This window comes from Trichomonas vaginalis, chromosome IV (assembly GCF_026262505.1).
Source record: "Trichomonas vaginalis G3 chromosome IV, whole genome shotgun sequence".
Lineage (NCBI taxonomy): Eukaryota > Parabasalia > Trichomonadida > Trichomonadidae > Trichomonas > Trichomonas vaginalis.
Window position 1 is genome coordinate 10,086,906 of NC_067206.1, and position 25,831 is coordinate 10,112,736.

The following is a 25,831-nucleotide window of genomic DNA, read 5'->3' on the forward strand; positions in this document are numbered from 1 at the left end:
GGTGTTTATTTCTACTGCGGTAAGATGGGTTCAGGTAAGACATATGGTGTTATTCGTCATATAATGATAACAGACCGCTTCACTAATACTCCATATTATGACTCAATAGTTATCTCAGCAACATCAGGAACAATGGATAAAACAGCGAAGACATTTATGAGTCAAGTTAAAGCACCAGTACTGAAAAAGGATGATAAAGAACTTATGCCTTATTTAATGAAGAACGTTAAGATGAAAGCAAAGTATTACGCTATTGTTGAGTTCGTTCAAAGTAAGTTCGAAAAAATTTCAGAGGAGATGGAACACATCTTAACAAAGCATCAACTAAGGAAACCTGATGGAAAGTTTGAGTATAAGAAGATTGCAATATATGTTGTAAAGAAGTTGAACAAATATCCTTTCACAAAGTATCCCAGTAATTCTCTATTAGTGTTAGACGATTATGGTGGTCATGACTTATTGAATGACCCACGTTCACCATTAGCGAACTTCATCACTAAGGTCAGACATTATAACTATACTGTTGTCATCATGTGTCAAACATGGAGACATATATGTTTAAACATTAAGAGACTATGCACTGACTTCGTTATCTTTCAAGGTTATTCTATGAGAGACTTTCAGTCAATGATTGAACAGTCAGGAGCAACAGAAGATTGGGAAGAGTTATGGAACAAATACAAAGAGCTACCAACACCTCGTTCATATATGGAAGTTCATATAGTTGCAGGAAAGACGGACTTTAAAGAAGTTAAGCAACAAAAGATGACATTATTTTAAGAAGAAATAAATGGGTTTTGGCGATTATGTTAAAGCTGGATGGGGTATGGTGAAAAAAAATCCTGGTCTTGTAATAGGTGCTGGATTTAACATTGCTAACAAACTTTTCCCTCAAGTTGGTCAAGTCGGTGGTGTTATCGGTAGTCTTGGTGAAAGAATTGCAAAAACTACATTAGGTGAAGATAATGCATTAACGAAGAATCTTAAAGCATTCAATAAAGCTCTTGGTGGTGACTTCAGTAGAGACAAGCCTGTTGAAACACCTATAGTTCAACCTCAACAAACTATTGACAACAATAAGTATAACGCATACATTGGAGGAGCTATTTGGAACAATCATAAGCCATTAGTTCAGTCAGTACGTGTACTATCAGACATGCCATGGATTAATGCTATTAGTGGCACTATACGCAGATAATATATTTTTATGAGGTTTAAATGAGTGAACAAGAGAGGAAACTCATTGATGAACGAGTTAAGAAATGGGAGAATGAACGTCCGATAATTCGTACCATAATTAGCGATCAAAAGTTCAAGCAGCATACATTTGATTTTTTGCGCGATATATATAATGATCTTGCTTTTGATTACAATGCTAGGCAATACTTTGAGAAAGAATATGTTCAAAAAGGTCGTATTAATTTCCCAATGAGAAGAGAAGGCTTTTTGATTACATCAACATATACAGCACGTGGTAGAGACCCTTTTACAGACGCGGTTCGTAACTTTAAAGCACGTTCTTCTATTAATGATGATCCAGATTTCTACATACCTTATTTTCGTCCACCTTCGCATCCTTTACGAACCAGTGATCCTGGATATGACGCTAAACGAAGATATATAGAGACGAAATTAGCTAAATACAAGGAACCTAAGGATCCAAGGACTGGAGAAGTAAAGGAATCACATGTCAAGATAAATAAGCTTTACAAAGTAGTTGAAGAATTGGAGAAACGATCTAATGAGATTAACGCTGAGAAGAAAAAGGAAGTACCAAATATGAACAAACTAGATAAGATGATTAAGGAATATAGAGGATTGGCGAATACATCGAGCGTTCTAATAAAGGAAGTAGAAAACACGACAAAGCTGCAGAAAATGATTCATGATGAATTACTGTTAGGTGAATTTTCTATAAAACAAAGACAGAGTAACTTAATGGGTGAGGCTTATTATTTGGAGAATTGGTATAATGAGAGGTTAAAACAAATGTCGACTCCAACACCAACTCCTACACCTACTCCTACAGTAGCTCCAACACCAACTCCCACTCCTGAACCAACAGTAGCTCCAACGCCAACTCCTACAGTAGCTCCAACGCTCTGAACTGCTCACGCAGGTCCTCCACCAATGTCGAGTAGTCATGGTATAACATTAAATAAACCAACACCTACACCAAAAATAACTCCTGTATCACATCCTAGTACAACTAACCCAGTATCTGATTCAAATCAAGCGGAAAGATCACAGGTTCTTAAAAGAGCTAATACACCAACTGCTTCCCCTATTAGAACACCAGAGCCAACTCCAAGAATCACAAAGGCGCCAACACCTTCACCGACTGTTGAACCAACTCCAGAACCAACAGTACCTCCAACTCCATCTCCAACTCCATCACCGACACCTACAAAAGCACCTACTCCATCTCCAACTCCGACTAAAGCTCCGACACCGTCTCCAACACCAACTAAAGCTCCAACACCGTCTCCAACTCCAGCTGAACCAACTGATGCAGAATCTATTCAAAATTGGTTAGACGAAGAAAAGCGAAAAGAAAAGGCTGCAATTGATGCTGCACTAGATAAAAACACACCACCACAGACACTTGGTGGTTACATGTTAAAGAAAGACAACATTCAAAGACAAGAACGTGCATTGAGTGTTGCCAGAGAACAAGCACAAGAAGAGAAGAAAATAGTTGAAGGAGAAGCTTCAAATAGAGGTGGTCCAGGAACTTACAAAGGATCAAACTATCCAGCAGAGAAAGCCTCGAGTGATAATGTTGTCTCAAGAGCTACTGATTTAGTTACCCATGGTATTCTAACTGGTGCAACAGCTGTTGGTAGTGCTATTGGAACCAGTGTTGACACTGTTGTTGATACTGTAAGAACTGTTACAAATCCTACACCTGAAGATAGGAAGGAAGAATTTCTTACTCTTAATACAAAGGCAAAACCAGGGATATGGATTGGTCGTGGAATTTTAAATGCTGGTAGTGCTATTGGCAATGGTGCTTCAGCGGTAGGGGGATGGCTCGGAAGAACAGCAACATCAACCGCAAATGGAATACTAACAGGTGCCAAATCACTTGGTAATTGGGCTGATGATAAGTATACAAAATATTATGAAGAAAAAGCTCGTAAGGCTAAGGAAGAAGCTGAACGAAAGGCGAAAGAAGAAGCTGAACGTAAAGAACTAGAGGAGCTTAAGAAGAAAGAAAAAGCTCGTAAGGCTAAGGAAGAAGCTGAACGAAAGGCGAAAGAAGAAGCTGAACGTAAAGAACTAGAGGAGCTTAAGAAGAAAGAAAAAGCTCGTAAGGCTAAGGAAGAAGCTGAACGAAAGGCGAAAGAAGAAGCTGAACGTAAAGAACTAGAGCTTAAGAAGAAAGAAAAAGCTCGTAAGGCTAAGGAAGAAGCTGAACGAAAGGCGAAAGAAGAAGCTGAACGTAAAGAACTAGAGGAGCTTAAGAAGAAAGAAAAAGCTCGTAAGGCTAAGGAAGAAGCTGAACGTAAAGAACTAGAGGAACTTAAGAAGAAAGAAAAAGCTCGTAAGGCTAAGGAAGAAGCAGATAGAAAGGCGAAAGAAGAAGCAGATAGAAAGGCTAAGGAAGAAGCTGATAGAAAGGCGAAAGCAGCAACACCATCGCCAACTCTCATCTCCTTCATCTCCATCTCCTTCACCATCACCAACTCCATCGCCATCTCCATCTCCTTCACCATCAATAGCGGCTCCTGTGAGACAATTTGGTGCATGGGGTGCTGATTTAGTCAAAGATGCTGCACAAGGAATTGGAAAGGAACTGAAGAACACAACATTAGGTACAATAGAGCGTTTTGGTAATCTTACGGATTACACAATTAGATCAGCTGCTAATCTTTTATATAACCAGACTACTGATAACGGTACTGATGAATTGGCTGTAAACGGACTAGCATCAATTAAGAAATCAGCAGAAGATAAATACGATGAATGGAAAAAGAATATTAAGGGTGAATATAATAAGTATGCATATCCTGAAGAACATATGAAGTTAGAGCTTACCAGACTAAGATCAAAATATGGTAATGAAACAACAAATACTACAACGCAAACGACGAAAGCTGACAGAAAGATTGATGACACTCCTACTCCAACTCCTGCAATGGCGAACATCACAACAATTGCTCCAAGAGTTCCAACAGGAGAAGGTATATCAGGAAATGTTTCAACTACTCATAACATTACTGAAGCAGCTAATGTTTCAGCAGTTGAGCAACCTGTTGTTAATGTAACTCAGGAAAACGCTACTGAAACATCAACACCAAGACAGGATGTAAATAATGAACGTCCAGAAGTTAAGGAGGTTGCAAAAGCATACCTGGAGAAAAATACTACACAAGTTCTTGAAGCAGAAAAGCATCTCAATTCAGACAAAACACCATCTCCAACTCCTGAAGCATCAGTTCCTCCAGCAATTGGTGGAAATATACCTTCAGTATCACCATGGCAGAAATTTTATGGATTGTTTAAAGGAGCGAATAAGGTAATGGATGCTGCTGAGAATCTCCAAAAGTTCAAGAATGAAGTCGCAACTGGTGCAAAGGAAATAGAAGAGAATGATAAACAAGCTGCTGAATTAGCTAAACAACAAGCTGAAGCAACTAAACAAGCAGCAGCTCCTAAACAATCTATATCTAAGTCTCAAAGACAAGGTCCTGACCCAAGTGCTAAAGTCAAACAGAATCCAACACCACCTGCAGCAGAGAAGTCCAAGAAGGACAAGGACAAGAAGAAGGATAAATCAAAGAAGGACAAGGACAAGAAGAAAGATAAGGATAAGAAAAAATCGTCAAAAGATAAAAAACATAAAAATTTATCCAGTAAGAAATGAGTCAAGTCATTAAAGCATCAACTAAACAAAAGTGGTTAACTGAATATATAAAGATGGTAAGGTTCCTGATGGATATTATGTACATACAATGAAAGACGGACGTGTACAGTTCCGTAAAGTCAAGCAACCTCTCAATGATGAACAGATCAGAAGGAAGATCTCATTGTATGAAACAAAAATAAAGGACTTACAAGCTAAACTCGAAACCCACGATACTTCTCAAGAAAACTAGGCATATCTTTAACATGACCTTCATTAATATTTTTCCTCCAATACTGTACTTCCATTTGTGACAACCTGTTTGGATTACCTTCACGCATACCTCTACCTGTCACTTTTCCTGTATTTTCGTTCTCAAACGTAACATCATACTTTACATCATTACCGACAAGTTCATGACCATCAATACTTTTAACAGCACCGTGTCTTCCTTGATCTAAAGTTTCTCCTTGCTTTAATCCATGCTCTATTTTTGTCCATATCTGATAACGTGGATATCTTGCAACACTTCCATCTTTTGCTCTTAACAAGTATGCACTTGTATCAACTGAATCAACTGTATAATAAGAAGGATCAAGATGTCTTCTTTGTTGGTTACCTTTACCCCATGTTCTTGGTTCAACTATGACTTGAACTTTTTGACCAGGTCTTAAGTTATAAAGGTTATTTTTTCTGACATACTCTTCTTTCAATCTTTGCTTCTTTATATATTCCTCATTATCCTTTTCTGTGAAATCATCAGGCTTTTGTTGTGTGCTTGAATGATATTCAGTGTTGTAGTCATTAATAATTTGTCTCATTGTATCTGCAGTGAAAGGTGGTGTTTTATCACCTTCTTTGAGGTTTAACTTCATATGTAACATAGTTCTAATAGTTCTACAGAACCTATTAATAATACCTAGTATGTTATGATTGTATTTCTGTGTCGTCATGTGCTCAATGTTATGACTGACCAACAGATCTCGAACATTTTGTGTCGTATAAGCTGGGTCTTCATCACTAGTAAGTATTGTAGGCTTCATTTCACCTGTAGCTTGTGAAATGAACTTCTGCATTGCACTTAGAACATTGTTTGAGTTCTTTTCACTCATTGGGAACGCATAACCTTTTCTACTGTTTACATTGATGAACAAAAGAAAATATGGTGGTGTTCCACCAGGATTCTCAAATGTATCGAATTGATAAGCTCCCATATCAGTTGAATATATTGGTAGCATCAAATCCTCTTGTATTAAAGTTTTTTCTTGTTTACCAACAGTCATTTTTTTATTAACGTTAAAGTCTTACAGGCATTGAGTAATCGCTATAACCATCATGGTCTGCGAATTCATGTAATCTTGATGCATCAGGTTCTTTCTTCGTTGGTGCATGAAACCTTGCTTCATCATAAAGGTTCATATAATGGTTTGTCACGTTTGGGGTAGACCCAATTTTTGCATATTGAGGATATGAGTAATGATACACTAAGTTGAACCCATTACTACCATCATCAACATATATCTTTGGTGGAGGTTGTCTTATTAAATTCCTTCCTCTTGGGGCTTTGAGTTGGACGATCTGATCTAGATCATTGTAAACAACTCCTGTTGCAGTATATTCTGTGTTGTTCTCTGGGTTAATGTTCGTCATTTATATGAGAATAAAACAATTTTTACTCATAACAAATGAGATCGAAGTCAATTCTTTATGGTGCAGCTAATCTTCCAATTGAACCAACAAGCAATGTTGATTCAAGAACAACTAATAACATTGTGATAAAGAACTATCCATCTGGTACAGTAAGTGATGCTCCAACAGAGATAAAAAAAGAGGAAACAACTACGAACTCAGAAGCACCAATGTATCCTCCTCCTTTAAGTCCATTAACTTCCAACCTGACCTCATCGAGATCTGTGGAGACTTCATCGAGGATTGGTGTAGAAGAGTATTTACTTAGTATATACCAGAAGATACTTCTAGACCAAGACAAAGAGCTCTTTTCTAACTTAGTGAGCAAAGATCAGATCTTACTACCTAAGCCAGACTTGGAAGAAGTTGTTCACAGAATGACTGGGTTCAAGTGTGAAATAGACCTACTGGACCCAGACATCACATGTTGTGGTATTCCACCACCTTTCTCAAAAATAGCTCAGATCAGAATCATTGATGAGAACAATATTGCTCAAGAGTTTAAGTATGCATATAATGCACAATATACTGAGTTAATAAGTAGGTATAATTTATGTCTTAAGTATGTGATCGTTTAACCGAAAAGTGACATTTCCAATGAGCCAAAGACTACAAAGGTTCTTTGACCTAATTGCTGAGGAAGATGAACCAATATCTGTAGGTAAAGCAATGAGAGTTCATCACAACGTATTTGGTGAAGAAGATCCCTTCTCAAATCCCGAAGAAGCAATTCTTACCATGTTCATAATGAAATGGTATGAAAAGCATCGTGAGGTTGAAGTTTCATACTACACGTTCTTGTATGAGTTAGGAAAATATAACGTCAAGATGAAAGAATATCTTGAAAAGAGAAACAATGAATAAAACTTATCGTTTACTCAAGTAATTATTTTTAGTACTTTTCGACGTACTTTTTGATCTTGTCAAGAGCTTCGAGCATCTGCTTCTTTGCATTGTGCTTGGCGAAGATGGCTTGCTCAATGGTGAGCTCGAAGGCTTCTTTACCGATCGGCTGGTGTTCGCGAAGATCTTTGAGTGCATCAAGAACTGCAGTGTACTCTGATGGTAAATGGGAGCCATCAATGAGTGTATAAAGGATGAGCATGTACTCCTGCAGTAAGTTCTCCTGTTTCAAGCGGGACTTGAACTCTTCGCGGAGATCTTGAAGCTTTTGGAGCTTCTCAGTGGCTTGAAGGTAGTCAATGATGACCTTCTCTTGTCCCTCAAGTGCTTGTGGGAGGAAGTGGACATAAGCTGTTGACTTCATCAAAAATGAAGTGGTCATGACACTTTTTAAGTTAATGTCCGAGCCATACAGTGATGTCGAAGCAGCACATGAACCAAAGAAGAAGTCTTGCTGGGAAAAGACAAAGATTGTTGGTAACGCAATCCTAGCCATTTGTGTTGTTTTGAACTTGATCGTACTTCTGATCTTGTTCTACAAACTCAACAGAGGTTATTGTCTCAAGTAAACACTTATTTTTATTACCATATAAATGATTTTTACCAAACCTCCTTTACCTTTCATAGGTAATAAGTCGAAGATCAGGAAAGATCTTATCGACATACTCAAAGACATCAAAGGGGATTATGTCTTCGTTGACCTATTTGGTGGTTCTCTCTATATCTCTCATCTGTTGCATATTATGTTCCCAAAAGCAACGATCATAGCTAACGACTATGATAACTACGTTGATAGACTGAAACACATTCATGACACGAATGAAATACTTAAGGAACTTAAGGAGAGAATAAATGTTAAGCCAGATGAGAAAATTCCTACTGATCAGAAAGAGATCGTCAGAGAAGTTATAAGTAAAGCTCCATACATAGACTGGGATACATTATGTTCACGTCTTCTCTATTCTGGAGCATACAAATACTATGATCTTGACACATTAATGAAGAAAGTGTTATACCTCAGATATACTAACTTATTTGGTGAAAACATAGATGACTATCTTGAAGGTTTAACTATTGTTCATAAAGATTGGAGAATACTCTTCAATGAGTATAAAGATCTTCCCAATGTTTTCTTTATATGTGATCCTCCATACTTCCATACTTATTCTATACAGTATGGAGATGAATGGACTCTTAAAGATACTGTAGAAACCTTTGATGTCCTTAATTATCCATCTATTTACTTCAGTAGTGATAAATCTTATACAGAAGAACTTATAGAGATATTGACAAAAAGATATGGAGAGAAATTTCCTATGAGAAAGCATGTTATAGATAGAGGTTTAATTAATCCTAACACTCAGAAAAATAATGAAGTAATATATGTCACTTTTTCTGTTAATGGAGAAGAGAAAGATCAAGAAGATAATAGTTGATGAGGGAACTGAAGAAGCGACGACATTCATCTTTGACGACGGAAAGCTCACATTCGTTGTCGATAAAAATGGACAACACTTACACAAAAGAAAGAGACCAAGAAAATTTTTAGATCTCCCAAAAGCTAGGAAACCAAAGGAACCATTTCCAGTACCAGACGTCCAAGAACCAGAGAGACTTTTGATACCAAAACCTGTGGTTGACAAATATGATCCAGATCAGTTCTTCCCAAAAATACCAAAGTTAGAATAAAAACTCCTTTATTTCTTTAGTATTATATAATAAGTCTATTAGTAAGCTCTGTTCTCGTTCTGTTCTGGTATTTTGACGTCTTTTCATGGTCTCGCATAATAAGATCATGAACTTTTTCTTGAGATACTCGAAGAGCTGAGGTAAGTTATCATATTCTGGATATGTAGGAAGCATCCCTGCTATCGTAAGTGTTGTATCAATAAGGATTGGACTTATATCGGAAAAGTCGAGATCTGGAGTAGAATAAGAAGGTAAGTCTCTTACATGTAGGTAGTCATTATATGCTTTACGCATGAGACTGAGTTTCTGGAGCACAACTATGAGACTTTGGTTCTGACGTTCAAGTTTGCTTAAAGTTCTCTCCAAGCTTCTGTAATAAACGTCAACCTCTGTAAGAGCAGATATTTTTGCATTGATCTCGGAGATCTTTTCTTGAACTTCACCAAGTTTGACCTTAACTGACGTTTGAGCTCCCATCATGTTTTCATCAAGGTCATTCTCTATGTCATCAATGATATCTTCCCATGAAGTCATGTTTTCATCATTGATCTTAACGTGAACACTCATGAAAAAATGTCATGTAAAGTATAAATGTCAGATTTTTACTCTTGAGCTTCTTCTCTCTGGATTGACTCGTCTGTAGGGCTTAATGTGCCATCACGTTCGACCAGAAGGTTCTGCTCAGGTCTGTCAAGGAGCTGTCTGTAGGTCGTGAAGGTTTCAACGAGTCCTTGGTAAGGAGTTTGGAGATCAACATCGACCCATGGGTGTTTGCGTAAGAAAGCAGCAAGGCTTTCACGCTTGGAGTCAATGACATCTTTCTTATTGGTTAATCCTTCTTCAAAGCTTAGGATTACTCCTGCAGTTGATTCAAGTCTTTGGATCTGGCGTCTGGAAACCTTGGTGAGTTGTCTTATCCTCTCGTTTCCAAATACATGCAGGAGATATGCAGAAATTACTTCATTAAGTTCGATTAAACAAATTGGATGAAGATCAGTCATGGCTTTTGTAAAGCAATCTTTTGTCAAGACGTCTTTTGTAAAGCAAAAGTATTCAATTTTGTGAGAAAATGCTTTTGTAAAGCAGTCTTTTGTAAAGCTGTCTTTTGTCAAGACGTCTTTTGTAAAGCTGTCTTTTGTAAAGCAGTCTTTTGTAAAGCTGTCTTTTGTAAAGCTGTCTTTTGTAAAGCTGTCTTTTGTAAAGCAGTCTTTTGTAAAGACATAACCGACGACCGAATGTCCCAAGATGGTACAACACCAGCTCCAGCATCACCAACACTAGATATGATGGCAATGATGATGCAGATGATGCAACAGCAAACCCAGCTTATACAGCAAATGCAGGAAAAGAAAACTTTCAATAAACCTGCAAAGAACTCACAAGATCTTGAAGCTGGACTCAATGCTCTCAGGAACGACTACAAGAGAGAGCAGATGACGTTTAGGAAGAAGGGTGATGAAGATTATGAGAATGATCCGATCGAGGAAGACGAGATCAAGTCCACTGCATCCACAAAGACCCTCCAGGATGAAAGAGATGATGAGGGATTCCTTACCAAGTCTCAAAGACTCTTTGTCCTTGAGTTCTTCACGATCTCTGCCTTGAGATCTATGAGGAATTGGAAGGGTCGCGTTCCAAGTGGCTCAAACAAGCGCGAACTACTCATGACCGCAGTACCGCTCACTAAGACAAAAGTCCAGCTCATGGACTTTATCCTTTCCGCTTGTCCCGACGAGATCTAAGATCTGATCAGAGTAAAAACTTACATTTATGAGCTAAGCTCAGTAATAATTAGTTGTTTATTCTTTCTTCTCATACTTCTGTGCAAGGTTTCCACGGAAGAACTCAAGCAACATTTGGATCTTTCCAAGCTTTCGACCTTCTTTTTCGAGGTCATCCTGGTAAGTTCGGAATGCGTCAACGTGTGAGCTCGCATAGAATGCAGCAACAACAACCTCTTCTGCACCTTCTTTGCTGTCAAGTGGCATGAACTCGAATCCTTCCATTCGACCAAATAAAAGTGACAAAAATGTCAATGAGACCCACTCGTTGCATAGATGCTAAACCTGGTCCGAAGATGCAAAAGTTCTTCAGAACACTCATGTCTGACCAGAGGGAGTACGGTCATGAAGAGGTCATACAGATCTTCGATCAGTGTGTACCAAAGCCTGAGAATCCAGACGAACTCTTCATGTAAATTTACTTGCTTCAATGGAGAGATGAGAGACCAGGTATGAAACTCAGACCAATAACAATCTTTCCAGGTTTCTGCAATTACCTAGAACAAGCATGCCAGATCAAATGGTCTGACACCATCTTCCTCCAAAAATAAACTTTATCGTTTATAACACTTCAGGATCTACATCTATTTCTTCTGCTTCATCCTCAATGTCGATCTCTTCGACAGGTTTGATAGCAGCTTTGAGTAAGTTCTTACCCATTGTCTTAAGTTCAACTGGGTTATATTCTTTGTCTTTACTCTTTGTTGATTTCGTGAGATCTACATATAAACAATAACTTTTAGTCTTGTCAAGGTTTATTCTCGCTGAGAAATGGTCAGGAATGTTTATAGCTATCTTTTCAAACTTGAGTAAATTAGCTAAACCTTCATTTGTGTATTTCTGCTTATCGACAAAGATCATGATCGGACTTGCACTATAACCATACTTTCCTTGACATAATGTTTGTGGTAAGCATATAAGTAGTCTCTTTGCTGTTTTATTTTGCTTCTTCACTTCATCTACAAACTGTTGGATCTTAAAGAACTTTATATGATGTTCAGACATCTTTATATACCCGATAAAAAGTTCAGATAAAAAAATAATTAGCTATATTTTTATTAGTGCATAAATGAGTCTTTCTTTGAGATTTTCTGATGAAGATCTAACTTTGGTAAGATCTTTAAAAGATGATGAAAACATTCTTTCTGTCATTGATGAAGAAAAGAAATACTTCAGTAATGATGTAAAAATAGAGCTACTCATTCATACTGAGAAACAGTTTGTGATCGTGATCTTGAGTTAAGCAGCTCTGAACCAAGCGAATACAGTCATAAATGGTGGTAAGAAGTCTTGACCTTTTCCTGTTGCATCTGTGATTCCAGCTACTGTGTGAGTATGGTTTCCTGCAGATCCGCAGAAAATACCTGTACTAACATCTCTAGGGTCATCTGTGATATCATATCTATTCATACCTTGTCTATCAGAACCTGCTGCAAGATTTGTATAACCTCTTTTTGTCATTGAATGTGAATGCTCTCCATTAGTAGATGTTGTTGCACTGAACCTATGGGAGTGTGGTGGAAGGTTTTCAACTCTGATAGTCTTTGAACCACCAAAGTCCATTGATGAGTTAGAACAGTAAAGAAACTGATCAACAATCGGTTGCCAAACACCTCCATAAAGGGTTTGCGGGCTTGTTGAGCTCATTGATGTAAATATAGAACCAATTGGATACATCATGTCAAACATGTTAGAAGGTCTATAAGTATAATCTACTGTGGTGACATCGTTCAAATAAAACTCAAACGTATCTCCAGGATGAATAGTTAAGTTTGTTCCATCTTTTTTGTGGAACACAAGTTCAATAGATTTACCATGACTCAATGTATAGTAACTTGGACCTTTTTCTGATGGACCAATGTTATAATTTATAAATATTGCAACTTTACCCATATCATTATTACCAAAGCTAACTGTAATGCTTTCAGGTATTCCATTGTTTACAGATGCATTAGAGATCTTTGAGATCTGTTCATTAACATAAGTTTTGTCTGCTTTGTTGTCTAAAGAAGTTTGAAGTGAATTTATGTCGGAGATATTGTGTTTATGAGATTTCAAAACTTTGTTCGTTGCGTCAAGTTCATCTTTGTCAGCTTTACTTTTAATAGCATCTTCAACGGTTATTTTTGCCTTAACTCTCAACCTAAATCTTGGCTCAACTAATACACCGTTAACAAAGAAGTATGAAGCATAAATTTCAGCGTTATAACCAAATGATTGTGGTGCTATACCTGTGTCATACTGTACAGTACAGTGTATGTCATAACCTTTAGCACGAATGAATTTATATCTTCTTTCATTAACATTTTTCGTATTCACTTTTTCACCCTGTGTTAAATATCCGTGGTAGTCCGTTATAATCTGTTCATCTGAACTTATATAATGAACATGGTTCTTGTCAGCTTTCTTATCTAACATTGCTGGTAGTTCATATACTTCGAAGTTTCTGGCATGACCTTCAATGTTCGTACATTTACTATCTAAACTGTTAAGAGTATCTTTTACGCTAGTGCTTGGATCTTCTTGTGGAGCACTTGAACCTAAAGTATAGTTCAAGATAATGTCATCAGCTCTTATTTTCTTGATTTGAACTGGTTGGTCATTATCAGCTCCTATTTTATTGATTATAACAGGTTTGTCTTCTCTTGAACGAATTGATTTAACTGTCAAAGGTTCAGTGAACTCATTATTTTTCAAAGGAAACAATGTTGTATTGATGTTTTCACCATTAATATATACTTCTTTTGTATCAATACCAGATGGGAATGAAACTCTTTCATTAACTTTAACTGTTGTACCATCACCTGGGTACATATCTTTCTCTGGACCTTTGATTGTCTTAAGTATGACAGACTGTGATAAAGTATATTCTTTAGATGCAACTTTACGTATCTCTTCGTCAACATAACTTTTGTCAGCTTTGTCTGCAATCTTAAGTGCAGTTCTTCCTCCATTATTTTTGTTCTCCTCAACTTTCTTCGCTAATTCAGCAAGAATGAGATAAAGATAATCAGTAAGGTCATCAGTACCAGACATATTAATATTATTGTTCTTTCTTGATGTATTAGCAACTTTCACTAAGGTCACAAAATCAGGGTACAAAGTACTTAACGTAGAAATGATTGTTTTTGGTCCAGGATCTTTCTCTTCTTCATCATTAGCATCACGTGGCATTGGAATTGGTTCCAAAGGTCCAGTCACATCAAAACTCTCAAGTTCCATATAACCTTCATTTCTGAATCTTTCTATATGAGTTATCTTCTGGAAACTTGTTTTAGTCTTTTCAACTAAATTTTTTATTCCATCCACAAAACCTCCTTTATGATTTGGACCAAGATTACCCAGAGTGTCAAGAACAGTATCTATACCTTCTTGACTTTCAACAAAAGCCCAAAGAGCATTTATTTGACTCTGGAGTGATATCCATGAGGCTGCAGTAGCACCGGCGTTTGCTATGGCAAAGATGAATGATAAAGGGTTGAACTTAAGACCAGATTCTTTATCTTTGACAATTTCAACGAAGTCATTGATATTTTTCTTCAAGTATTCCTTAGTCAGAAGAACTCCATCGCCAGCTATACCAGTTGCTTTTGTCTTTCCTTTAACATCAAATGTGATTGGTTTCTTCAATAAAATAACTTCTGGTGTTGTACTGATGCTATCATTAGTGGAGAAAAATTCTCCGACATGACTTGCTAAGTATTCTTTCGTCAATAATGTTCCATCACCAACAATACCAGTTGCTTTTGGACCATCTTCTGTGAATGTCAATGGTTTCTTTAACATAACTTTATCTAAGTATATTGCAATACCACTATTTTGTACTTGTTCATGACCTAATATATAAGCAAATGCTGCGTTTAAAGCATTATACAATGTATCTTCTTTAAATGTTAATTGACTGTTTTCAATCATTGGTATATTGAACAGTGTAGACCTTGGGTCAAAATGAACTCCATGGTCAATCGATAATAACCGTTTAACATGATATATTATAGTCTCTAATGCTTCATTAATATTTACCTCACGAGTTTCTTGCAAACCATTACTCGCCATACATGAAAACATATAATCTCTATCAGTTGTGAAGAATGGAGCATCTAAGTAATTATTCTCTACTTTTGTCACACGATTCTGTAACGCTTGAAGGTATTGATTTAAGTCTGTTTCAACAATTGTACCATCTGGTTGCTCGATAGGTAATATACCAGGACCGATGGTAATGTCTTCATCAGCACCTTCTTTATGTATGACTAAAGCATTATCAGTAATTCTGAGAGTATATTCTTTATATTGAAGTACGCTAGACTTATAACATTCATATGCATATGGAACAACACTCATTCTTTTACTACATATAAAAATGATGTATTATCTACAATCGACTGATCCTAATAACTACGGGACAATACAGTTTCAAGCAGATCCTAACATGGGGCATCCAAGTAAGATAAAGATGAGAGTAAAAAGTGTCAGTACTATGGCGAACTTTATTGTTTGTGACGAAACAGATTATTTTGTCTTACAGTTAGACGAAGATGGAGAAGAAAAGGTGTGTACATTTAAGTCAGCTCTTTCATTTGATATGGATACTATTGTATCAAAACTACAAGAGATTGTAACAAAACAGTTTGATTATTATAACAAGAAAAAAGGTCAACATAATGTAACAGTTTCACTGAGTGCTACGAATCAACTTATATTTACGTCACAGGACAAAGGACATAAAGTCTATTTAAAAGATGCTTCACATAGAGCAAATCTTATTTTAGGTGCATATGGAATAGAACTACCTATTGTACATAATTATTATCTACAAATGCCAAAACCACCTATGCTCAACTTCGGGTATCAGTTATACCTTCGTTCATCAATGTCTGTCATCTCTGGGTTCAATAATATTGACCAAGTTGATGATCGAGAAAGATCATGTACAGATCTACATGTTATAACATCAATGAGTTCTGGATATCTGGTAAACCACTTATATGTAAGGAATCCTCACCATGGATAGATGCATTTCCATGGGAACTAACTAATGTTACGTTTACCTTAGTTGACTTCCAAGATCAGCCTGTTCGATTATTGTCACCAATGTTTATGGTGATAGAGATTAAACCAGATAAGCCAGAAGTTAGAGAAACCAATGATGTCAGTGATGATGATACAGAATCTTCGTACGATTATGATTACGATGACGATTAAAAAAAATAACGTATATTTTTTTATCGGTTATAAAAGACCAACATGCTCAATGCTATAAAAGGATTAGTTAATAACCTTTCACCAGAAGATAAGAAAGGTATGCTTGATATGTTTGGGATCAAAATGCCTAAGAAAGCTAAAGACATTACCAATAAATTAGCTCTGGCAATTAAGAATCAAGGAGGTACAGGAAGTGTAGCAGATATTTTCAAGAATGCTAAGAGCTTCTATGATGACTACAATGGTATCATGAATGTTCCAGCTTCAAATTCCCCAGTTGCTTTAGATCACGATCAGAGATCTCATAATAGAGCGTTAATGGAGATGCAACCAATATACTCAGACCCTCCACCAAAGATTGATGAGAGCGAATTAGCATACAAAGAAATACAGAATGCCTTTTACGTTGTTAAGAACATTAATGGTCAAAAACTTCCTGATGAGAAATGGTTAGACCCAATAACTAAAGCAGGAGAAAGATTCATTATGTTTAACATTGACCAATACAGTCCAAGAGGAAAAGATTACTTCAACAAGATGTTTCCAAGAGTTATGGCAAAGTTCATTGGACAGATAGACCTTTTCAAACAGAAGTGGACATTCTATTACGACTTTGATGAGAAGAGAAACATTTTGCGTCATTTGAACATCAATACAATGGGATCATTAGTTCATCAGTTACTTAATGAAGCTCCAATAGCAGAAGTACAAGAATTAGCATCTAAAGTCCTTGAATCAAACTATGACTTCTTCCTTTGTAGTATTCCTTCGTTAAGGAAGATCGAGATCTTTGACTATACAGCTTATTCAGATGTTGATGCTTCTGCTTTGAGAAAAGGAACGTACACACCATATAAACTCACAGCTGAAGAACAAGTTATGTTAGATACGATGAGAGCAGCAGGTCAAGAAAAGATCGCACTCAAGATCATCAAACAAAACCATTCAAAGAAGAGAAACAGGTCACGTAATGGTCAGCTTTGGACATGGACATGCAAATTACCTATTAACTTAGAGAGGTATCAGATCTTCAACGAACTTAATGCAGAGACAGCAAAGAAGATGATGAAAGATTCATGTTTCATCTACGCTTGTATTCAAGCTGGTGTTGACGAAGCAACAATTAATCATATGAGGGAAATCATTCGTGTCAAAGATTTTCCAATGTCAAAGATTAAGGTTATTGCCAAAGAAACAGGAATAAGGTTCCATGTCATCAAATACAACGAGAAGTATTCAAATCATTCATATACTTATGAACCAGATGAAGAACCAAAGATGACAGTAGAACTTTTATTAATGTATGACCACTACATGTTGAACGAAAAGCTTCCAATAAGTTCAATGTTCATCAAGAACTATGAAGATGTTTGTAAGTTGTGCAAGGATTGGACTTTAGAGAAGAAGATGTTAGTTAACAGAAGATATGAAACAAGGTATGCAATTAACTCAAAGTTAGTTACACCACTTGCAAAAGTCATTGAACTCTTGTTTGCTAACAATTATTTCGAACCAATTAGAACAGGAGAACTTTGCACATACTTCACAACGATGTATAATGAGAACCTTGAAGAAATGATTGACCTCACATACAATGAGCGTTATTGCGCAAGGATGAAGAAAGATTGGAGTTCAGAGACGAAGAAAGACATGAAGTTCCCAAGAGAACATGTTTTCTTTGCTGACTTCGAAGCATCAACTGATGGAAACATTCACAAAGCATACAACATTTGTTTCATGGAAGATGACGATGATGGTTATACATCAATTTGGGGAAGTGACTGTGCGTCAAAATTCCTCGAAGCTTTACCAGATAAGAGTTTAGTTTATTTCCACAACTTATCGTACGATGTCACTTTTCTCATGTCTCAGTTAGAAGAGATTACAGGAACTCCAATCATCAAAGGTTCACAAACGATGCAGATACAAGGAAAGTACAAAGGAAAACTTCTCTGCTTCAAAGACTCTTATGCAATCATCTCAACTAAGTTGGAAAGATTCCCTGAAATGTTTCACCTCACTAGTGGTGAAAAAGAAGTTTTCCCATATAATTACTACACGGAAGAGTTAGTTAATACAACTAAAGTTGGTAACATCGATGATGCCATGAATCATGTCAAAGATATTGAAGCTTTTAATGAGAACATTGAGAAGATTGAAGATTGCAAGATTGATGATGAACACTTTGACATGGAAGTTTATTCGTCATTCTATTGCGGTCAAGATGTACGCATTTTACGAGATGGCTTTCTTAAGTTCCGCAATGACCTCATGACTGAGTTTGAAATAGATGCTTATGATTATGTTTCAATAAGTTCTATCTCAAACAAACTCTTTGAGAAGAGAGTATATTGGAAGAACGGTAATCTCTTTGATCTTGCAGGAAAACCTCGTGAATATATTTCCAAGTGTATTCAAGGAGGAAGATGCATGCTAGCTGAGAACAAGAAGCAATACAATGAAGGAGAACTCATCACTGACTTCGATGCTGTATCATTGTATCCATCAGCAATTGCTAGACTTTACTGTTTAGAAGGAATTCCAAAAGTTATGACAGAAGAGATGAAGAGCAGTGAATACTTGTTGGAGCATCTCTTTGATGATGACCAAGCTGAACCAACAAAGGAAAAGTTCATCTCAGGATTTTACTGTCAGATCGAGATCTTGTCGATCGGTAAGAACTCAGCATTCCCATTGATTGTCGTCAATCCTGACATCAACCCTGACTTACATGTTGCCAGAAGTTCCAATACATGCTGCAAGATGTTCGTAGACCACATTACGCTTCAAGATCTGATCAAGTTCCAAGAGATCTCATGCAAAGTCATTGATGGATACTATTATGATGGAAAAAGGGACATGACAATAAGGAATGAAGTTAAGAAGCTCTTCGAATTACGTGCTAAGTATAAGAAGGAAGGTAATCCGATACAAGAGATCATCAAACTTCTTTTGAACAGTATCTATGGTAAGACGATATTAAAGCCCATTGACAAAAAGATTCGTTTCATCAAGGACAATAAGCTCACTGACTATATCATTAAGAACTATAATGACATACAGACAATAGAGTTCATCCCCGATTCCGAACTTTCATGTGTAAAGTCATTTAAACCTATCGTTCGTCACTTTAACTATTGTCCATTAGGTGTTTCAATCCTTTCTATGTCCAAACGAATCATGAATGAAGTATTCTTCACAGCAGAAGATTTGGGCTTGAAGTTGTTCTATCAGGATACAGATAGTTTACACTTGTATGAGAAGGACTTAGATAAGTTAGCAGAAGAATACAAGAGAAGGTATAACAGAGAACTCATTGGAAAAGCACTGGGTCAATTTCATTCAGACTTTGCAGAGATTACTGCAGGACATATGTCTAAGGCACAAAGATCTATATTCGTTGGAAAGAAGACTTACCTCGACGAATTAACCAATGACCTCAAGGAAATTGCTTTCCACTGTCGAATGAAGGGAATCACACAGGACGTAATTGCACTTACTGCAAACCAAATGTTCCCAGATGCGATACAAGTACATTATGACGAGAAGAAAGGTTTGTTCTTCCCTGAGAAAGTTGGGGAAAAATATAGCATCGTGGAATTGTACAAATCTCTTTATGAAGGTGATGAGATAACCTTTGACTTGTGCATTGGTTCGAAACCATGCTTCAACAAAAATAAGGACTTCACTATTTCAACGAAGTCATCTTTTGAACGTAAGTTAAAGTTCTAAACACTTACTTATTATTTTTCTTAGCTTCTTCCTCTTCTCTCAATTTCTTTGCAATCATTCGTGGATTCTTTGCGCGTCCAGCTGCTAATGCAGCTAATTGTTTCTCTGTGAGTTTACGCTTTGGTTTAGCTGGTTTCTCTTCTTGTGTTTGTTCTTTTGGTTTGAGTTCATTAAGTATTTCTTCACGAAGTTCATTCTTGAGTGCTTCTCTGTCGAAAGTATTCTCAGTCATTTTGTTAGGAGTAAAAAATTTTATTAGGATAGAAATGACGTCAAAACTTTCACCAAGTGAAAAGCAATCAATCATATTGAATGAAGCTAAAGGAATACAACATCCATTATATTATGTTTGTCATATGAAGAATGGTTCAGTTCAAGTTAGAAAGAGAAAGGCACCATTGAATTCACCAGCTCCTGCCCCAGCTCCTGTTGTTCAAGAAGCTCCTAAAGTTGATGAGAAGAAAGAAGAAGAACAAGCATATACTAATAAAATGTTGTTAGAGATGATGACAAAGATATTAGAACGTAACAGTGTAGTTAATGAACCAAACATGGACCCAATTGAACGTGAGAAGGAAACTAAAGAGAATCAAGAATATGTTCAATCAATGGAAGAGAAAAGAATACACTTCGATGATGAACCAGAGCCTGAACCAGAACCTCCTAAACCTCAGCCACAAATAAGACGAATAATCCCAAGAATAAGAAGATTGTAAATTTTTTATAGCTGAGAAAGATGTTGAACGATAACCTCAATACATACAGTATTGCTGATTCCATCAGACAAGTAAGATATTATTTCGATCAAGTTGATGGGGCAGTTCCTATTGGAGATACTAACCATAGATATGTCCCAACAAAAGTGCCAGCTATGCCGACAAATACTATTGATAACGGTTATATTACATTTAACATATCACCACCTGGTGAGAACATGATTGACTTATATAATACGTTCATTAGTGGTTATGTCGATGGTGAGTGCATAATTACAACAGAAACTGAACCAGCTGATGAAAAAGTTCCTAAATATGATGGTGAAGTATATAAAGAAAGAGCTGTTGAGACAGCTCCTACAGGATCAAATGTTACAGCAATTAAAGCAATTGATACTAAATATGCTGGTGGCAAATCATGTGCACATCTTCCAGCAATTTGGTTGGGATACATTGATTCATTCTATGCTGTTGAATCATATCAATTAATCGCTAATGGTAAAAGTGTTTATACACAAGATAATGCTAGAGAAGAAGGTTACATTACTTCTACTGCATCTACAACAGAAGCTATTAAGAAAGTTGATGTATTTAGTAAGGCTAGACATAAAGATGTTTTCAATAGATGTGATACAGTTCGTTCTGGACAGATTATTGAGTTCAATAAACCAATTAGTGGTGCAACTACATTAAAGTTCCACATACCAATCAAGATTGACCTAAGAAGATTCCTAATACTTAATAACATTAGATTCCTTCCAGCGTTTGCTGGTAACTTACAACTTAAGGTTAAGTTCAGTATTGCTGGTATGGTTTGGACACCATTAAGTTATCAGGATATTCTACCATTACCGAACATGCAAGCCAATGTTACAAGCTATATTCCAATCACTAATCACTTCACTCCTATCTATGAAGGTATCAAAGTTATTGATACTGTAACTTGGAATGCCGATAAGAGTACGATATCATTTGGTACCAAGTTTATTAAGTTCACTAAGAAGAATGCAAACTTCTTTGAAATGATTACATACTGTAACTCATTCTCTTTGGACCCTAACATCTATAGTGATTTGGTGACAAGATATTCGGCAAAGACTCTAAACTTCCCAATCAAAAGAATTGACTGCATTACTATGGATGGTTCAATGGCTAAAGGTGAAGGAACTCCTTGTACATTCACGGCAGCATTTACTCCATTATATGTGAACACCATTTATACACTATTTAAGAAAACACCTAATTATAACACTACCTATGAAAATCCATTGTTTGAACAAATTCAATTGAACTGTGGAGCATATGGTAACATACCCGCTGAGGCTCAAGCATCTAATGATCCAATCTTCTATGAGATGCAGGCAAATGCCACTAACAATAATAACGATACTGTTGGCTTCAACTATGATGTCATGAGGTCTATCACAACCACATCCCTCAATTTGGAATCGAGTCAAATGACTTAGGTCATTACCTATGTGGATTCCCTTGCGAAACTGATTATACATTCCAACAGGGTCAGTTATCTAATTCACCTATTACATATAAGCTTACAGTTAAGCCAACAGCAGAGTCTATTAAATATACTGAGAAACCAGTGTTATGCTTCTTACGTCACGTTTGCCTCTCCATACAGATTAAACAGGTGGGACCACCTATCGTACTTCTCGACGATTATGATTTATCAGCCCCTGCTAGTGAATAAAGGTTAGTTTACATATGAACGTTTATTTTTACACATATATGCGTACATATGCGCGCCCGTATGGTGTCAGTTTTCTGTCACTTTTTTCATTGTGTCGGTGACTGTAGCTGTAGGCTACAGGCGACGCACAATGTATACTGTACTTTTATATATGTATATATTTATATATGTATATATTATATATGTATATATTATATATGTATATATTTATATATGTATATATTTATATATGTATATATTTATATATGTATATATTTATATATGTATATATTTATATATGTATATATTTATATATGTATATATTTATATATGTATATATTTATATATGTATATTTATATATTATATATTTATATATGTATATATATTTTATATTATATATTTATATATGTATATATTTATATGTTATATTTATATATGTATATATTTATATATGTATATATTTATATATGTATATATTTATATATGTATATATTTATATATGTATATATTATATTATGTATATATTTATATATGTATATATTTATATATGTATATATTTATATATGTATATATTTATATATGTATTATTTATATATGTATATATTTATATATGTATATATTTATATATGTAATATTTTATATATGTATATATTATATATGTATATATTTATATATGTATATATTTATATATGTATATATTTATATATGTATATATTTATATATGTATATATTTATATATGTATATATTTATATATGTATATATTTATATATGTATATATTTATATATGTATATATTTATATATGTATTATTTATATATGTATATATTTATATATGTATATATTTATATATGTATATATTTATATATGTATATATTTATATATGTATATATTTATATATGTATATTTATATATGTATATATTTATTAGAATGCTTCATGCTGTGTTGAGTATTGTTGAATTGGAAACTGCTTCATGCTGCATTGAATATTGTTGAATAATTTGAAGTAGTGGTTTTTGAAATCAGCACCCCTATGAGAGCGCTGGCGACCGAAACACCACTAGTAAGATTGTGTATTAGAAACTGCTTCATGCTGTGTTGAGTAAGCTTCGATGTCTTTATCAGACCACCTTTAAATTAACCACTCACATTCTCACTGTGGTCCATCTAAAATTTGTAAGCTTTATGACATAAAATTATATTATATGCAGGATCCCACCTATTACTTAATCTTTTTGGAATAAATGTTTTTAATATTTATCGATTGATTGTAATTTTTTGTATAAAAAAGTTTTTTATTTATATTAAAAATATATTCGGTTAATGATATTATCTTATAATTTGTAAATAAATCTAGTAATAAAATAACTTTAATAGTTGGTGTCACTTTTTCGAAAATTCTGTTTTTTCGTTTTCCTTATTGAATTTTGATATTAAAATAGTTAGTATCCCTAAGTCGTGTACTGAGGCACTGCGCGCCTCCGTACACACTTAGCGGTTTTGACACTTTACGAACCGGTAACGTATATTTTACAACACAATAACACCAACTTAACCTTTAATATTTACAAAACCATCTGACACATAAACGACTTCACTAACGAACTCACTAACGAATTCACTACCGTCCTCACTAAATAAAAATAACCTTATTTTTATTTTTTTTTAAATTTTTTATTTCATTGTAAAGACATGTCCGACTACATTTACTATGACTCTTTCCCAGAACGTTTCCGTGAACTATTCAAAACTCAAGTAAAACTGAGAAACATGCATTTTAACAAAGACAGACCCATTGACGATGAAAGAAACCCCGAATATATTACAATCCCATATGACGCAAAATTCATTGCATACATTCCTTATGGTCGCAGAGGAACGAAAACTATTTCAACAAAGAACAAAAATTATTTCTGGAGCGATGAAGAAAATTGCCTTATCTACATAAATGCATACTTAAATAAAGCTACATATTGTACAAAAGAAGGTTGGACTGGATTTGAGCTCTACATATACGACGACGATGGAAACAGACATTGTGTATACCCATACGATAATATGTACCATTGTTTTCATCAAGCATTAAACGAATACATAGTCAGTAAGGGTCTCATTCCTGTTGAGTAGATATGCTTTATTTTTGTTCTGTCATTTATATAAAAATAAAATAAAAAATAATTTAAAAAAAATAAACTTAAAAATAAATGATATTACTACCTTCACGCGTATGAAAACATAGCACAAAAATAAATTTAGGTGAAGTGGTGAAATCTCACCTCTTTTTTCACCTGTTTTTTTCACCCTGTTGAATTCATTGCTTTATAACTCTCTTCCTTTCTCCAACTCTTCTAACTTCTTCTTAAGTTCAGCAATGTTGTCCTCATGAAGTTTAATCTTTCTCAAAATTCCTTCTCTATCTAATGGTTGCTTTATCTTTCTAAACTGAACTCTACCATCCTTCATAGTATGAATGTAAAAACCTTCTGGAATAGTTCCTGATTTAATGTATTCTACCAAAAACTTTTGTTTCATTGCTTCAGTGACTTTATTTGTCATTTCAATCAAATAAAAATTTTAATATTAAATAAAAATAACGTTATTTTTTCAGTAAGGAAACGCAGGAGTTTTACGATTTATTTGAGGAGTAGGTTCTGGTTTAAATGTTGGAGTCGGTTTAGGAGTTGACTTTTGAACAGGAGTTTGTACTTCCATAGGTTCAGGAGTCATTGAAGGTTTTGCTTGTGAAGGCGTTGGTTTTGACGTTGGTTTTGGCGAAGGTGTTGGAGTTTGTTTAACTTCAGCTACTTCAGTATTATTTACAACATTTGCTTTATTTCTTTTCAACATCATAACTGCTCCTGCTGTAGCTAGCAAACCTAGTGGGAGACCATATCTTATATAAGGACTTGACCAAATGCTATTTTTGACAGGAGCTGGTGGAACACCTAACCTTGGTGAGACTGCTCTTTGCCATTGTGCAGCTCGTAAGAAATATTCAATAGGTGCTCCATAATCGTTTGGTAAAGTTTGTTTCATAGATGGTGAAGGTTCACGAGAGCTTGATGAAGAACTCATTTATAAGCTTTAAAATAAACGTTCATCCTTTATTCCTCACTGTCGTCCGCAGCTAAGTTATAGTCATCTAATCTTATTATGGGGATGCCATTAGCACGCACCGGAATGGCAAAGCAACAATCCCTCATAAATCCAATAAGTGGTTTTGGTACATTTTCACTTGCTAGTTCAATAGGTCCTTTAACAGACAATTTGTATGTTATTGGAGCAGTAGATGTTTGACCTTGCTGGAAGCAAAAGTCCACTTCTGTTGGAAAACCACATAAGAAATGTGTGTTGTCATAGCTATCCCATTTATGTTCCACACTACCATCATCCACCAATGACCTCATAACATCTTCATTAAATCCAATCATATCATTGTTTGTATTGCAAGCGCTCGCAACCATTTCATAAAATACAGGTCCATATGGTTTTTCAGGTTCTGCAGGCATATTTCCATAAGCTCCCATGGAAAGCTGAAGATATTTAAACTTAGGGTTCTCAAAATTAACATAATAGTTGTCTTT

The 25,831-nt window shown here is 35.4% G+C and overlaps 14 protein-coding genes and 1 pseudogene across 15 annotated transcripts, besides 4 other annotated features; 9 read left to right on the plus strand and 6 right to left on the minus strand.

The window, feature by feature from the left end:
* Positions 1-2,522: part of a mobile genetic element that runs on past the window's edge.
* Positions 1-21,988: part of a mobile genetic element that runs on past the window's edge.
* Positions 1-25,831: part of a mobile genetic element that runs on past the window's edge.
* Positions 791-1,198, plus strand: TVAGG3_0062710 (uncharacterized protein; the record flags this gene model as incomplete). The annotated part of the gene is made up of 1 exon (XM_051221449.1): positions 791-1,198. One exon carries the CDS (start codon positions 791-793, stop codon positions 1,196-1,198), a length of 408 nt encoding a protein of 135 aa, XP_051106435.1.
* Positions 1,529-2,083, plus strand: TVAGG3_0062720 (annotated as a pseudogene). Its single transcript has one exon. A coding segment is annotated over exon 1 (555 nt).
* Positions 4,025-4,441, plus strand: TVAGG3_0062730 (microtubule-associated protein family; the record flags this gene model as incomplete). Its single annotated transcript, XM_051221450.1, has 1 exon — positions 4,025-4,441. A coding segment is annotated over one exon (417 nt), but the record flags the coding sequence as incomplete, so codon positions are not given.
* On the plus strand, positions 4,526-4,870 carry TVAGG3_0062740 (uncharacterized protein; the record flags this gene model as incomplete). The annotated part of the gene is made up of 1 exon (XM_051221451.1): positions 4,526-4,870. The coding sequence occupies one exon, from the start codon at positions 4,526-4,528 to the stop codon at positions 4,868-4,870; it is 345 nt and encodes a 114-aa protein (XP_051106437.1).
* TVAGG3_0062750 (uncharacterized protein) lies at positions 7,431-7,805 on the minus strand (the record flags this gene model as incomplete). The annotated part of the gene is made up of 1 exon (XM_051221452.1): positions 7,431-7,805. The coding sequence occupies one exon, from the start codon at positions 7,803-7,805 to the stop codon at positions 7,431-7,433; it is 375 nt and encodes a 124-aa protein (XP_051106438.1).
* On the plus strand, positions 8,035-8,512 carry TVAGG3_0062760 (phage tail repeat-like family; the record flags this gene model as incomplete). The annotated part of the gene is made up of 1 exon (XM_051221453.1): positions 8,035-8,512. A coding segment is annotated over one exon (478 nt), but the record flags the coding sequence as incomplete, so codon positions are not given.
* TVAGG3_0062770 (uncharacterized protein) lies at positions 8,843-9,130 on the plus strand (the record flags this gene model as incomplete). The annotated part of the gene is made up of 1 exon (XM_051221454.1): positions 8,843-9,130. The coding sequence occupies one exon, from the start codon at positions 8,843-8,845 to the stop codon at positions 9,128-9,130; it is 288 nt and encodes a 95-aa protein (XP_051106440.1).
* On the minus strand, positions 9,733-10,131 carry TVAGG3_0062780 (uncharacterized protein; the record flags this gene model as incomplete). Its single annotated transcript, XM_051221455.1, has 1 exon — positions 9,733-10,131. The coding sequence occupies one exon, from the start codon at positions 10,129-10,131 to the stop codon at positions 9,733-9,735; it is 399 nt and encodes a 132-aa protein (XP_051106441.1).
* On the plus strand, positions 10,366-10,824 carry TVAGG3_0062790 (uncharacterized protein; the record flags this gene model as incomplete). The annotated part of the gene is made up of 1 exon (XM_051221456.1): positions 10,366-10,824. A coding segment is annotated over one exon (459 nt), but the record flags the coding sequence as incomplete, so codon positions are not given.
* Positions 10,930-11,136, minus strand: TVAGG3_0062800 (uncharacterized protein; the record flags this gene model as incomplete). Its single annotated transcript, XM_051221457.1, has 1 exon — positions 10,930-11,136. The coding sequence occupies one exon, from the start codon at positions 11,134-11,136 to the stop codon at positions 10,930-10,932; it is 207 nt and encodes a 68-aa protein (XP_051106443.1).
* Positions 14,004-15,255, minus strand: TVAGG3_0062810 (keratin-associated protein family; the record flags this gene model as incomplete). Its single annotated transcript, XM_051221458.1, has 1 exon — positions 14,004-15,255. A coding segment is annotated over one exon (1,252 nt), but the record flags the coding sequence as incomplete, so codon positions are not given.
* On the plus strand, positions 16,159-19,848 carry TVAGG3_0062820 (organellar and viral DNA polymerase type B; the record flags this gene model as incomplete). The annotated part of the gene is made up of 1 exon (XM_051221459.1): positions 16,159-19,848. The coding sequence occupies one exon, from the start codon at positions 16,159-16,161 to the stop codon at positions 19,846-19,848; it is 3,690 nt and encodes a 1,229-aa protein (XP_051106445.1).
* Positions 23,688-23,939: a terminal%2Cinverted (terminal inverted repeat of Maverick-2 transposon ID:TVAGG3_0062830).
* On the plus strand, positions 23,940-24,374 carry TVAGG3_0062840 (uncharacterized protein; the record flags this gene model as incomplete). Its single annotated transcript, XM_051221460.1, has 1 exon — positions 23,940-24,374. One exon carries the CDS (start codon positions 23,940-23,942, stop codon positions 24,372-24,374), a length of 435 nt encoding a protein of 144 aa, XP_051106446.1.
* Positions 24,567-24,803, minus strand: TVAGG3_0062850 (uncharacterized protein; the record flags this gene model as incomplete). Its single annotated transcript, XM_051221461.1, has 1 exon — positions 24,567-24,803. The coding sequence occupies one exon, from the start codon at positions 24,801-24,803 to the stop codon at positions 24,567-24,569; it is 237 nt and encodes a 78-aa protein (XP_051106447.1).
* Positions 24,852-25,322, minus strand: TVAGG3_0062860 (repellent protein 1 family; the record flags this gene model as incomplete). The annotated part of the gene is made up of 1 exon (XM_051221462.1): positions 24,852-25,322. One exon carries the CDS (start codon positions 25,320-25,322, stop codon positions 24,852-24,854), a length of 471 nt encoding a protein of 156 aa, XP_051106448.1.